Source organism: Ornithodoros turicata, chromosome 1 (assembly GCF_037126465.1).
Source record: "Ornithodoros turicata isolate Travis chromosome 1, ASM3712646v1, whole genome shotgun sequence".
Classification (NCBI taxonomy): Eukaryota; Metazoa; Arthropoda; class Arachnida; order Ixodida; family Argasidae; genus Ornithodoros; species Ornithodoros turicata.
The window spans coordinates 164589892-164604920 of record NC_088201.1 but is presented as its reverse complement, the minus strand read 5'-3'; the positions used below and the strand labels follow the sequence as shown (position 1 = coordinate 164604920).

Here is a 15029-nt window from a genome sequence, read left to right as displayed (position 1 = left end):
GTTACACGTTTCGATCGAGTCGTAAAAATATTAGATAACGTCTCTGGCTCTTCAAGCTTTGCAGACTGGTAGTCATCCGCCCCAAGTTTTACCCTTATTTTTTTCAAACGGTATCACTTTGTAGAAAAAAAATTAGAAGCAAAGCAAATTCTCACCCCATGCATTTCCTACGGCCTAAGCCGCCTACAAACTGCCTTGTTGTTTTCTGTCTGCTTCAGCATGTATAGGTGGTGCTGCCTGGAGAAGAAGCAAAACCAGAACCTAAGGAACAACCAACGACAGGACGGACCAGATGCAGGGCTTCGAGGCAATGTATGTGAATGTAAAGCAGAGAGAGGAAAACATGGTAGCTTTCGGACGGTAGAGGCCATAGGAATGCATGGGGTGAGAATTTGCTTGGTTTTTAACTTTTTTTCTACGAAGTGATACCGTTTGAAAAAAAATTTCGATGAAACGTGAGACAAATGACTATAAGTGTGCAAAAGTTTGAATCGCCAGGGACATCTCCTTCTACGTGTACCCTCCGCTAAATTTACCTTGTAAATCTGAATCTAAAATCTGGAGCCAGGTTTGAGATCAGCATGTCAAAATACACACGACTGCAATGCTCCCTTATGATACCCGAAAAAATGAATGTCTTGGTTTCAAGAGCCACATCCCCCTCTTAAAGGGGTTGGGACATCTTCGAGATGACATCTGAACTTACTTCCTAGTTAAGGAGTTACTATACTTCATTACTCCGACATTGGGACATGAACGGATTTCACTGCACGCGAGAATACTGAGAAAAAACAATTGCTCTTCTACGTGTCACGTCCATTCCCACCGGCAGCCATAAGCTGACCTCACTGGCGGTTCTCCGCTTCTGTTACCTTCTTTGCTGTGAAACTTTCAACGCAGGTTCACAACGCTGCAAAGAACCGTCTTTTACGTCCATCCGGGATAACGTGGGATGACACGTCGCAACCCTCTTTAAAGCACCAGCTGTAAATAGGGTGGAACTCGCCAATATTGGGAGAGGAAAACAAAAAGGAGCTTCTCCTAGTATTTCACATCAATGTGAGGTGCTGAGAGGTTGTGCTCAATGCACAGTGCTTGATGCTATTCAGTGTGGCACCGGTTACAGAATTTACACTTTGGTAAGTTTGTTTGCATTTCATCCTAAGTGAAGATTTCTATTAAAAAAAATTATATGTTTTCACCCCAAAACACAAGGCTCTAAATGTACAAAATGCAAAACCTCAGCATCACACTTACCTAAGTTGCACGACGTAAAGCAAACGCGGTAAACTTTCTTACGGACAGGACAGAAAAGATGCAAAGGCCCGCGTCTTGGCATTCCACTCGAAACTTAGCCGTAGAGGACGGCCTGTGGCCGGCAGGATTACACCTGCCTGCAGAGGACACGCTGTCCTTGCTTTTGCGTGTCATTTAGCTTATTTTAGGACGGGTGCTGAGGTGATAATGCAGAAATTTACGAATCCGAATCCAGATCCGAATCCAAGGAAGGTTTTTTGCGAATCCACAAATCTCGAATCTTTTTCGAATCCTTTCTTTAAAAGAGAGTTTAAAAATCCTGAAAAAAAAACTTCTACTGAAAAGTGCTTTAAAGCAGAATATGATACTTTTGTTTAATGAAAAACAATTCAAATGATAGTGCAGTTTCAGGAGAAAACATACCCGTATAGTTCTTCTTAAACATAATGTATTCGACGTGTTGTCCGATGACCACGAGAAATACGTAAATTCTCTCTGTGAAACCAAGAAACGATCAAAAGCAAACCTATGTTGCTCTTAAACTTGTAATGTAACAGTTCCTACCTGAACTCTTTCAGTCTAGAGAAATGTAAAAACAACAAAAAAACAAGAAAACACCCGTCTATCAATCAGGCTCTCGGTGGACTCCTGAGGCGCCAATTTGAAAATGAAACAAACAAACGTGGTCGGTGAATTTGAAAACATTCGATTCGCCGTTTTGGGATTCGGATTCCTGAATACGTAAAAAGGATTCCGAGGATCCAAGGATATCAAGGACGTACCGAGAATTCAAGGATTCGTGGATTCGACCGGTACATCCCTACTTGTAACAAATGGTGCAATTCTACGCAGTCGCTTTACCTAATTTCGTGTGCCTACAATGCTCCCAGAATCAACAGCGTTGTCGCGAAGAGGAGGAAGAAACAGACGTCGGGTTTTAAGTGCACCGCTGGCCACCTCCGAAACTGTGTCGCACATGCGCACACACTCCCACAGCGCCGTGATTCGGTGAACACATCAACGTCACAACGATGGCACACACACAGGGCATTTCACCATAACGTGTCATAAAAATATAGTAAGAAATCTGCTTGCCTACGAATTACGGGGTCAACAGCGTTTATCTTCCACAAGCTTTCGCCATGGCATAGGAGCACTTTAATCAATGTTCTGTCTCAGAAAAATTCATTTCCTGAATTGAATTCTGAAATTTGGCAAGGGAACGTAACATTTTTTTTTGCACGAAACAGAGATTTAGCCCCTTTTTTGTTCCTTTCTACAATAGTAACAGCTGGAAAAAGTTGCAAAAACCGTCGTTTCGAGACGTGCAAATTTACATTTCTCGTCAATTCTCTTTCAAGTTAAAGGGACGGTCTCGTACAGATCGAGCGATTCCGAAACTTAGCTGAAATTATATACAAGAGTGCTACAGAAACACAGTTGCGAAGTTTCAATCAGAACAACGAAGCGGTTTTCGAGAAATTTGAAGGAATATGCCGTGTCAGCAGACGACGGAAGTCGCAGCTGGATTCAACTCCCTCTCATGCAACGTCACATGTGATGTGGTTATGGTATTTATGGTGGCAGGTCGCCCATTGGGCGACCGAAGCGCAATGCACAATACAGTCGGAGGTGTATGCGCTTTGCGCTTGGAAGTTGTCACGAGCGACGTCGTAATGTCTGATAGCAAATTTAGCGATAGTGACGAGTCCCTGTCACTAAGCGGTGAAGATGAGCTCATCGGCGCCGATCGATTGAAGAACTGGGGACGTCGATGAACCTTTAGCTACTGACCCTTTGCCACAACAACGTGGTTAGCCAGTGAAAGTAGTGGATGATCCGGAATCGATTGACAGGTAAGACTCATCCCTAAAAGCGCACTGTTCTGCGTATATATGTTCCGCCTGATCGTGACACCATTCTAAATTGTACAAACATTGCAGGTGTGTGTGTAGCCATTGCTCGCCAATACCAGCATGTGTTGTGCGCACAATCCGGAACCTGTTTCGATCCGTCACGTACACATGGTGTTGTATTCTCCTGAAAGACGTTGTAAGGTTTGTTTTTGTTGCGCAGCTTTTTATTTGCATATAAAAATGTGTGTTTCATGGTACGTTATGCAAAATTTCAGATTTGGGCATTTCGTCATATGTATCAGAACTTCGATAGACTGCTGAGGAAAGCTGCTCTCTCTATCCATTCCCGCAAGCGGCAGGAGGTTGTCAACGTGATAAGTGAAGGCTTTCCATGCATGTCATTACACCTGGAGCAAATGACAAAATCAAGGATAAGCTGATCTACGTCAACGTCTTCAATTACCCCTGGCCTATGAAAAAAAAGCCCTTTTCAGGACCATCCAACATATCTGCATCAAAGACCATGCTTCTGCATCGAATAAGCCCTTATCATCATTGATGATTATAATATTTCATATAAAAAATACTCAGACGTGCATTACGAATGTGCAAGATGGAACAGCGGTATTTTTGCTCATGCTACACCGGTGTGTTCATGATCCCATACTGGCTCAGATTTTGATTGTGTCAGGGGTTGCACACTAAGATGTCCAGCACGTTGAATATAAAAGATTTGGAAATGTTTGAAAACTTTCAAAAATATCAAAAATACCTAGACGTCCATGACAAATTTGTAAGATGGAACAGCGGTTTGCAACATGTTTACGTGTCGTCTGGCTTATTGTTGCTCATGCTACACCGGTGTGTTCATGAGCCCATACTGGCTCACATTTTGATTGTGTCAGGAGTTGCACACTAAGATTTTTCAGCACGTTGAATATAAAAGATGTGGAAATGTTTAAAAACTTTCAAAAATATCAAAAATACCTAGACGCCCATGACAAATTTGTAAGATGGAACAGCGGTTTGCAACATGTTTACGTGTCGTCTGGCTTATTTTTGCTCATGTTACACCGGTGTGTTCACGAGCCCATACTGACCCAGATTTTGATTGTGTCAGGGGTTGCACACTAAGATGTCCAGCACATTGAATACAAAAGATGTGGAAATGTTTAAAAGCTTTCAAAAATATCAAAAATACCTAGACGTCCATGACAAATTTGTAAGATGGAACAGCGGTTTGCAACATGTTTACATGTCGTCTGGCTTTTTGTTGCTCATGTTACACCGGTGTGTTCACGAGCCCATGCTGAATCAGATTTTGATTATGTCAGGGGTTGCACACTAAGATGTCCAGCACGTTGAATACAAAAGATGTGGAAATGTTTAAAAGCTTTCAAAAATATCAAAAATACCTAGACGTCCATGACAAATTTGTAAGATGGAACAGCGGTTTGCAACATGTTTACATGTCGTCTGGCTTTTTGTTGCTCATGCTACACCGGTGTGTTCACGAGCCCATGCTGAATCAGATTTTGATTGTGTCAGGGGTTGCACACTAAGATGTCCAGCACGTTGAATATAAAAGATTTGGAAATGTTTAAAAACTTTCAAAAATATCAAAAATACCTAGACGTCCATGACAAATTTGTAAGATGGAACAGTGGTTTGCAACATGTTTACATGTCGTCTGGCTTTTTGTTGCTCATGCTACACCGGTGTGTTCATGAGCCCATACTGGCTCACATTTTGATTGTGTCAGGGGTTGCACACTAAGATGTCCAGCACGTTGAATATAAAAGATTTGGAAATGTTTAAAAACTGTCAAAAATATCAAAAATACCTAGACGTCCATGACAAATTTGTAAGATGGAACAGCGGTTTGCAACATGTTTACATGTCGTCAGTCTTATTTTGCTCCTGCTACACCGGTGTGTTCATGAGCCCATACTGGCTCAGATTTTAATTGTGTCAGGAGTTGCACACTAAGATTTTTCAGCACGTTGAATATAAAAGATGTGGAAATGTTTAAAAACTTTCAAAAATATCAAAAATACCTAGACGCCCATGACAAATTTGTAAGATGGAACAGCGGTTTGCAACATGTTTACGTGTCGTCTTGCTTATTTTTGCTCATGTTACACCGGTGTGTTCACGAGCCCATACTGACCCAGATTTTGATTGTGTCAGGGGTTGCACACTAAGATGTCCAGCACGTTGAATATAAAAGATTTGGAAATGTTTAAAAACTTTCAAAAATATCAAAAATACCTAGACGTCCATGACAAATTTGTAAGATGGAACAGCGGTTTGCAACATGCTTACACGTCGTCTGGCTTATTGTTGCTCATGTTACACCGGTGTGTTCATGAGCCCATACTGGCTCAGATTTTGATTATGTCAGGGGTTGCACACTAAGATGTCCAGCACATTGAATACAAAAGATGTGGAAATGTTTAAAAACTTTCAGAAATATCAAAAATACCTAGACGTCCATGACAAATTTGTAAGATGGAACAGCGGTTTGCAACATGTTTACATGTCGTCAGTCTTATTTTTGCTCATGTTACACCGGTGTGTTCACGAGCCCATACTGACTCAGATTTTGATTGTGTCAGGGGTTGTACACTAAGATGTCCAGCACGTTGAATATAAAAGATTTGGAAATGTTTAAAAACTTTCAAAAATATCAAAAATACCTAGACGTCCATGACAGATTTGTAAGATGGAACAGCGGTTTGCAACATGTTTACATGTCGTCTGGCTTTTTGTTGCTCATGCTACACCGGTGTGTTCACGAGCCCATGCTGAATCAGATTTTGATTGTGTCAGGGGTTGCACACTAAGATGTCCAGCACGTTGAATATAAAAGATTTGGAAATGTTTAAAAACTTTCAAAAATATCAAAAATACCTAGACGTCCATGACAAATTTGTAAGATGGAACAGTGGTTTGCAACATGTTTACATGTCGTCTGGCTTTTTGTTGCTCATGCTACACCGGTGTGTTCATGAGCCCATACTGGCTCACATTTTGATTGTGTCAGGGGTTGCACACTAAGATGTCCAGCACGTTGAATATAAAAGATTTGGAAATGTTTAAAAACTGTCAAAAATATCAAAAATACCTAGACGTCCATGACAAATTTGTAAGATGGAACAGCGGTTTGCAACATGTTTACATGTCGTCAGTCTTATTTTGCTCCTGCTACACCGGTGTGTTCATGAGCCCATACTGGCTCAGATTTTAATTGTGTCAGGAGTTGCACACTAAAATTTTTCAGCACGTTGAATATAAAAGATGTGGAAATGTTTAAAAACTTTCAAAAATATCAAAAATACCTAGACGCCCATGACAAATTTGTAAGATGGAACAGCGGTTTGCAACATGTTTACGTGTCGTCTGGCTTATTTTTGCTCATGTTACACCGGTGTGTTCACGAGCCCATACTGACCCAGATTTTGATTGTGTCAGGGGTTGCACACTAAGATGTCCAGCACGTTGAATATAAAAGATTTGGAAATGTTTAAAAACTTTCAAAAATATCAAAAATACCTAGACGTCCATGACAAATTTGTAAGATGGAACAGCGGTTTGCAACATGCTTACACGTCGTCTGGCTTATTGTTGCTCATGTTACACCGGTGTGTTCATGAGCCCATACTGGCTCAGATTTTGATTATGTCAGGGGTTGCACACTAAGATGTCCAGCACATTGAATACAAAAGATGTGGAAATGTTTAAAAACTTTCAAAAATATCAAAAATACCTAGACGTCCATGACAAATTTGTAAGATGGAACAGCGGTTTGCAACATGTTTACATGTCGTCAGTCTTATTTTTGCTCATGTTACACCGGTGTGTTCACGAGCCCATACTGACTCAGATTTTGATTGTGTCAGGGGTTGTACACTAAGATGTCCAGCACGTTGAATATAAAAGATTTGGAAATGTTTAAAAACTTTCAAAAATATCAAAAATACCTAGACGTCCATGACAGATTTGTAAGATGGAACAGCGGTTTGCAACATGTTTACATGTCGTCTGGCTTATTGTTGCTCATGCTGCACTGGTGTGTTCATAAGCCCATACTGGCTCACATTTTGATTCGATATCAGGGGTTGCAGACTAACATGTCCAGCACGTTGAATATAAAGGTTGCGGAAGTTGAGTGTTTATGCAGTCATCTTTTACTGTCCCTTATTGTAATGTACGTCCACAGCACTGACCAATTGTGTTAAAATTGGGTTGTTGGTATCGGGTAGTCATAATGATGTTCAAGCAGCAAGCTCTGAGCAACCTGTCGTCCTGTCCTGTCAACAAGGTTGTCTTGCCTTTTGCTGCTTGAACATCATATAATCACAACACTGATTTGTGGATTATAACTTACATATTTATATTATGCAATACTTTTCTCACATCAGCAATGTGCAGGGAAAAATTAAATAGAGCTGTGAAGCCTGCGAATTGGAGTTGTTATATTTGTGACCCATTAATAGGTGTTGATTCTGGCACAGGAAGGAGTGCCACTCTCATCAGTTAGTGTCAGCTACTGAAGGGGTACAAGACAACATTATTGAGCATAGTTTTGCGATACTGCTCCGGTTGGGATAATACCTTAGAGAGGCTATATGCAAAACAAACTGATGTAGCCTGCTGGATCAAGCACTTCCTTCTCGCAATACTACCGAGGTACGCGGGACTGCCGTTTCGTGCGGTGCCGACAGTTTCTGTACACATCACTTTTGGCTATTATCAACAAAGTAATACCTACATTTCAATACTGCACGTATCCAGTTCTTTGGACACCGTTGTCGCTAACAGTTGACTGCGTGACAGTCGACTTTTAGTTTGAGCTGCGTCAGGCGCCGTCCCTTACATATCGTGCTCGCAGAACGTCTCTTACCTCATATGCATCGTGAACGAAACGTGCGGAGTACACGCACGCGTGTGACAATCAGACCTTTTGTTGAAGATGCTTCGAGTATGTGACTCCCAACAGGTGCTTTTCTATATCCACTTTCGTCACATTGTCGTCGACAAAAGAGTTGTTATACACCCGGGTTACGTTTCCACCACTTCCATACTTAATATTCTTTTCGCAGGTAAGACGAACTAGAAGTGCTCAAAATACCGAACGATACGAGACAAGTTAGTAAATAAGCATCAACTGCCTTTATTAGGTGGAGTCATTCACGTAAACTCCCGCTCGAAATGAAGATGCGAGACGTATTGACATTGTTGTTCGGCCACATTTTACAATACGCGTCTTTCGTTTGACCAGACCACATGCAGCAAATTTATTGCTGTCGCCGTGATCCTCGAGCACCTTTTGGAAGTCGTCTGCTCTCACCGCTGCAAAAAGGCGCGAGAGCAGACGATTTGTTCATCCAATAAGGGGTCTGCCATCGTAGCGGATATCGCTGTTGCCAACAGAAATCGCAATGTGCTGGCGCTGTTCTTATCAACTTAATTCGTTTATTTAATAACCGTGACGATTCTGGACGAGCGAATTCACAGTATTACGTTTTCAGCAATGAGGAATCGAATGGTACGCTTTGTGGATGGGCCAGGGTGTATGAGACCGTCCCTTTAATGCAAGAGGTGGCAATAGGAGGACGTGGATTTGTGCCCTCATCTCTTTCCTGCTGACAAGAGCTGCAAGCTTACAGGCACACAAATTATCTGAAGCAACAGTGAGAAGGGGCAGGTCACCGTTTTCACCGTCACCACTTTCGAGCTTCAATTTGATGAGAACTGAGTGCGAGCCCTCAATTTTTGCCTCTCGAAACGACTTTTTTCGCAGTTTTTTCCGGCCTATTATGTACTACCACTTTAGTAGGGAACATAATTTGTGATGTGATGGGGTAAGTCTGACATACGTTTTATGTTAATGAAAAAAAAAGAAAAAGAAGATGAAAAAAAAACATTTTGGAGTTTGATACAGGAAATTCAATTTCTCGCGACTGAAAATTGACCAAGGTAGTCCTCAGCCGTGGCAAAAGTTTGTTGCAGATAAGCAGATTCTTACATAATTTTTAATTTTTTACACGGAATTTCCTGACACGTTACATGAAACACCCCATGGAATGAAGTCAACGTTTGAACTCCTCACCTGGGTAGGTGCCTGCCATAAATTCTCTAGCATTTCCACCGTTTTCGGGTAAAACGTAAAAGCTGGCATCTTGAGTTTCTTCTTTGACGCAGATGGCGCTGTTCTCGGAGGTCGTTGATTCCACTGCAATGGAAGCGTAACAAACAGGGCAAGGATTCAGGAAGGCTGGTACATTCTGTAAAATCACTGAAACCTCCAGTGCTAGGTGAAAGAATACAGAAACAGAAATGATTGAGCAGGGACGTCATCTCCACTAACATTGTGTGTGTTTTTATCTATATTTGTTTCTTAGATTGCCTATTTTTTTCTAAATTACGTGATGCAACTGTGACTATGAGTGGCATACAGATGTTGACAGATGGAGAGGACAGCAGGAAGGAGTGGGCAATATGCGTCCTGGGCCGACTTCGGGGGAAACTGTGCCGATCATCCAACCCGCTACGCCACGCGAGCTGTTCTTATCTATCTATCTAGCTTATTAGCTTATCTAACTTATCTATTACAGTGGACTCTCATTAATTCAAACTCCAGGAGACCACAGATTTTTGTTATTTTTGTTTGAATTACCAGGCATGCATCTAAATGTATGCCACGAGACAATATTATGTCGTGGGGGCACACTGTTGTGGTCTTGTGTGCTCAAGGATAGTGACATTGCTCATGGACATGCTTATGGATATTGCCTATGGATAGGGTTCCGGGTTTTCGGATTTATCCGGATTTATTCGGATTTATCCGAAAAAATCCGAAAAACGTGCTCGGGTAAAATTTTAAGCAATTCAGATTAATCCGAAAAGCTCCGCTTGGCAGATTTTTTTCCCTGATAACCGGGTTATTGTCCTTGGCCTTCTTTTGTGTCCCGGGTTTCTTCCGACCTCGGATACCAGCCCCGCCGCAACGCAATAATGGTTTCCGTGACCTAGCGTTTTCTTGGGCGGTCATCTCGACCACCTGAGGATTCACAGCCCAGGCTTTTCCCCAGTCTGTTTCCCTGATTTCCTTGTCCTAGACGTGACCTAAGCACTAAAATAAGCATCGAACCGAGGTCATACAGAGTGGTCTTTTTGAGAGGGCAACTACAGGTTTTCCTGGCGATTTTAATCCAAGTACCAGCTAAATTAATCCATGCCCCATAAAGTTTGCATGGCACGTGGATTAATTTCGATGGCGCCTGGATTAAAATCGCCGGGAAAACCTGTAGTTGCAGTGCTGATGACAAGACGGGACGCAAGCGAAAGCTGCCATGCGACTACGTCAAGGAGTACCCTGATTTCGAGGAGTTCACATCGTCCCGCGATCGCGATGCAGAGGTTGTCGTATAGAGTCAACCGTCGATTTATGAACCTTCGATTTATGAACTCCCTCGTTTTATGAACAGGAGCATGGGGAACCAAACTTTTTAAATGCATTTTTCCCTCGTTTTATGAACCTCGATATCCGAATAATGAATGGAATTTCTAGGAACCAACTAGGAGTTGCCCAGCGTTTTTGCCCTCAATTTATGATCGGATCGTGAATGACGCTGGAACAGACGAAGCTTTTTCATGGCATTGCACCCTGGGTTTTTAACCCCCGGAAAATCCGAACAACAAACGGGTTTTCCGGGGACGCATTAGGGGCGGCCAAGCGTTCCTGACCTCAATTTATGAATAAACTCTGGATGACTACCCGGAGTTTAATAAACGCAGATCAGCAGCGAAACTATGGGGTCAGAAGGACGTCAGAGCATACCAGTCCCCATCTGTGTGAGCTAATGTGCGAAGTGTGCAAGGGTGGCTCAGCTGTTCACTCGACGGAATGTCCGGGAGGAATACACCGTGTCAACGAAGACCACAGCTATCACTTTTCCTCGAGACTTCGAAATGGCAGCATCGCGAGCCCGAAAGGAGCGAGCAGGCCTTGCAGCAGGCCTTACACAATTTAGCATTGCATAATAAACAGAGTGTGGATGCCCTAATTTCTCTTCTTTGTAAGATTGGTACAGCAGAAGCCATGGTCGAAAGCAAAATTAAACGATATATCTCATTATAAACACAATCCCAACTCGCAAATACTGTTTCATCTGCTCGATAGTACTCACTTAACAGAATTTTTCATTTATGAATGATTTTATGATTTAACCCATATATCCCTCGATTTATGAACACCGAGGGTGTTCATAAATCGAGCATTGACTGTATAAGTACTGCCGCATAATAGTGAACACTGCACACCGAAAGGGTGCATGTGGAATTGTGGAACACCTCAGCGTGCGAAATGTATTGTTAAGCTTCTGTCTCTTCAGTGTTGAAGCAATAAATGTGACAACTGCGTTTTCGTTGCGGAACCGTGCGTGTGTCGTCAAGTTTTCTCAGAATTTCGGATATTAACTGGGCTTTAAATCACACTCTCCGAAAAACTCCATTTTTTTTAAAAGAACAATAAACTCAGAAAAAAAAAAAACATCCTCCGGTAACACCCAAAAACAAACTTCGAAAACCCGGAATCATACCTGTGGGCTATCACCTTTAATAATGAACCGTACTGTTCCTCACACCAGACAATCGGATTACCACTGTGCGTGAAGGCTTTTTACCCTGACCTGTAAAGCCTAGTTTAGCTTTGACTTCCCTTGGGTCCTGTATTCAGCAATTAATATGGATGGATTCTTTGCTTAGAAATAAACCCTTCTACTGTTTACGTTGTGCAGGTAAGCGCATTCCACTCCTGCACACAACAAGGTTTCTTATGTGAGATCAACCTGTTTGTCTTAGTTCGGGAAAAATGATGTCGGCAATACCAGAAATCTTCTCCTGAAGTATACGAATATACCCTGCTGGGTATATATTATATATTACATATATACCCCACCTGCATTAATTGCCATGCCTGCCAAGGAAAAAAAAAGAAAAAGATGCAGTAGAAGGCTCATGGATTTGTTTTCACCTGTACAGTTGGGAATAATGAGTTCCTCCATGTTCCCCTGATTCACTGGGGAAGAGCTGATTGCTTGGTGTTCGTCCTTAATGCAGATAGAATCATCTGAAGCCATTGCAGGTCCTTACAGCCATCTTCCATCGAGAAAAGAAAAAGAAGAAAAGGAAACGAATTTTAAGGTCAGGTTCCTTTCAATATCAATATATTCAGTTCTGCGCTGTCCTGCAGGCAGAGGGTCGATCCAAACCGAAACCGGAATTAACCGTTATTTTTAGCTGGAACTGAACCGGAGCTGAACCGTAATTATTAGCCCCATCTTCGAGCTGAGCCGGAACCGAAACGATCTAAAAACTTTGGTTACCGGTTCGGGTTGGTGAGCGCCACCTGTTATCTATCCCATCAACTGGTAGCGACATCCGTTTTATGTGACATAATCCTCTAGATCTGGCAGTCCATTCGGTAGCGCAGGACGTACAAGGCCAAGGGTGAAGGAAGTTGACCTCTCGCCGCCGCTTATAGAAGGAACATGTTTTGTCATTCCTACCTTCAAAAAGTTTGCAGCAGCAGTACACTGTAACAACATCATGTAGAATATTAAAAGCGTAGTCCAAAAAACCACTACGTTCAATAAGGTCACACCGCACTGCCGCAGGAAATGCGTGCCCTCGATTCTACTGTCACTAGGGTTGCCACCAGGCCGGTATTATACCGGCACGGCCGGTTATTTGCGCTCTCTGCCAGTTGCCGGTAGGAAGGTGATACCGCCAGCCTTTTGCCGGTATTTGTGGCTCAAGACCATTCATAGGGGCTTTTGTGGGGTTTTGCCTTCAACATTCGACTACAGCTTGAATAAATCTGGAGCACAGACCCAACTCCGCAGTCACCAGTCGTTTTCTTAATTATTCATTATTATTATTATTCATTGTTATTATTATTATCATTGTTATTCATTAAGTCTTGTGTTCGGAGGGGACAAGAGCAGTGGTTGTGCAAAGGGGAGTTGGTGGTTGTGTCGAGCCAGCTACAACGTTCCTCACCCACGAGCCTTTCGTCCTTTCCCTCTATTCCACCTCCTCTCCCTCAGCCGGTATTTTTCACTCCGAAAGGTGGCAACCCTACCTGTCACAGCAGTTCAGTCCTTCCATCTGCAACTTGAAAGTGCCCCAGCGCCGACAGCGGCTGCTGCGGTGTGGCGTACTACTATAGTTTCAATTTTAGAGGTGCAGACACTAGCCGAAGTCGTGCCAGTCTGTCAGAACGCTGACACAAAGAACACGGAGGTGAATGCAAGTTTCAGTGAAGTCCTTCCAACTACCGTATTTTCCGGTGTATAAAGCACGCTTTATACAGTAAAAAAGTGTTCCGAAGAGGTCCAACGCGTTATCTAACGGTGCACGTTGTACACGGAAATATTTTCCAGCAGAGTTCCTTTTCGGGTCAGTGACGTGCAAATTCTAGCCTCTTCCAGGGTGTGCTGTGGCTTTCTCCCATATCTCTTAGGGTCAGTTAACAAAACTGACGAAAGGGGCACCGAACTTGATGGGAGGTTAATGTTGCTGCTTAAGGATGCTATTCAGCAGTCAATAATCTTGAATTCATTTCAGAAGAATGGTGTGATTGAGAAGGGACGCGAAACGGAAAGCATGTGAGTTGTGAGCATGTTGCATGGGAGTTTAACGGATTTGACTAAACGTGTTTCAAATATAGCACATGCACATATGATACATCGCTTTGATTCATTGTGTATATTGGTGCAAGTACAGAAGCTTGTAGCACCATTGCGGTGTGCGTTATATATAGAACAATTCTGCCCGTTTTTAAAGGTGCTCGTTATACGCTGGAAAATATGGTATATACGTGTCAGTGAATGAACCTAGTGATGGCCAAGAAGGCAAGTCTTGAGACTTCGATGGGGGCGTTGGAAGTTCATTTGAGCAGCAGTGACTAGTTCATTTGCCATGTGAAGATGTTACATAAAAAATACGTTCCACTTCCAGATGATGTGTTACTGCTATATTCTAGGCATATAATTTTATTTTTATTCATTTTTTTGTAACTTAAATCATATCCTGAGGGGTGGGGTGGGGGGGGACGTGGGGATTCGAGCGGCCTGCCTGCCTAGATTGGCAGCACATTGCCCGGGGAAGGGACGAATGGGGGTCCTGTTGGTCGAAAAACAGAAATAAATGCATAAAAAACGTAACTCAGGCATCTTGTATCATTTTTAGTGGCTACGTATAATTTTGTAGCATATTAGAACCTCGAACTGGTTCTGAACCGGTTTACAGCCTCTTATTAGAACCGGTTAATCGAACCGATATATGTGAACTCCGCAGCTGAACCGGAATTGGACCTTTATGGTCGAACCCGAAACCAACCAAAAAACTTTTCGGTTCGACACTCTGCCTGCCCAGGACATTCCACTAAAAAAAACAAAAAAAAAAACATGGCAGAACAGAACGCTGCAGTGGATGACACAATTAAACACAGAAAGACAAACACAACACAAGCCTCACAACACCCAGTTGCATAGTTCAATGGACCATTTTCCTCAGCAGGTGCAGCACATCCACGGCCCTCGTTCCGGCTCAAAACAGTCGGAACCATTACTACGCTAAAGCTACTGCAATTCTCCCGTTCCTGGAGTCACTTCAGTCAATGGGTGAGGCTACGCCTTCTAGCTTTTCGGCGCCAAAAACGTAAATGATAACAAACACCTTTAATGCAGAATCGCTGCACGGTGTGCTAAAAAAGGACAAGCATCTTTTTCTTCAAAACAGTGGTGCCACTGCTGCTGATGATGATGATTCAGGTTTTTCAGCACTGTGATAGAGTTGACGACCATGTCCATTGAATGTCACAAGCAGGAAATTTATGAAGAAAGC

The 15029-nt window shown here is 42.6% G+C and overlaps 1 protein-coding gene across 3 annotated transcripts in view; it reads right to left on the bottom strand.

Annotated features, from left to right (window-relative positions):
• Nucleotides 1-15029, bottom strand: part of LOC135378733 (uncharacterized) — a 32824-nt gene that overhangs the window by 13089 nt on the left and 4706 nt on the right. For all 3 annotated transcript variants that reach the window (XM_064611821.1, XM_064611819.1, XM_064611820.1), the window contains exons 3-4: nt 12154-12278; nt 9229-9351 (exon numbers count right to left, since the gene is read on the bottom strand). In XM_064611821.1, coding sequence (XP_064467891.1) covers nt 9229-9351; nt 12154-12259 — 229 coding nt within the window. In that variant the 5' untranslated portion in view covers nt 12260-12278. The remainder of the gene's footprint in view (nt 1-9228; nt 9352-12153; nt 12279-15029) is intronic.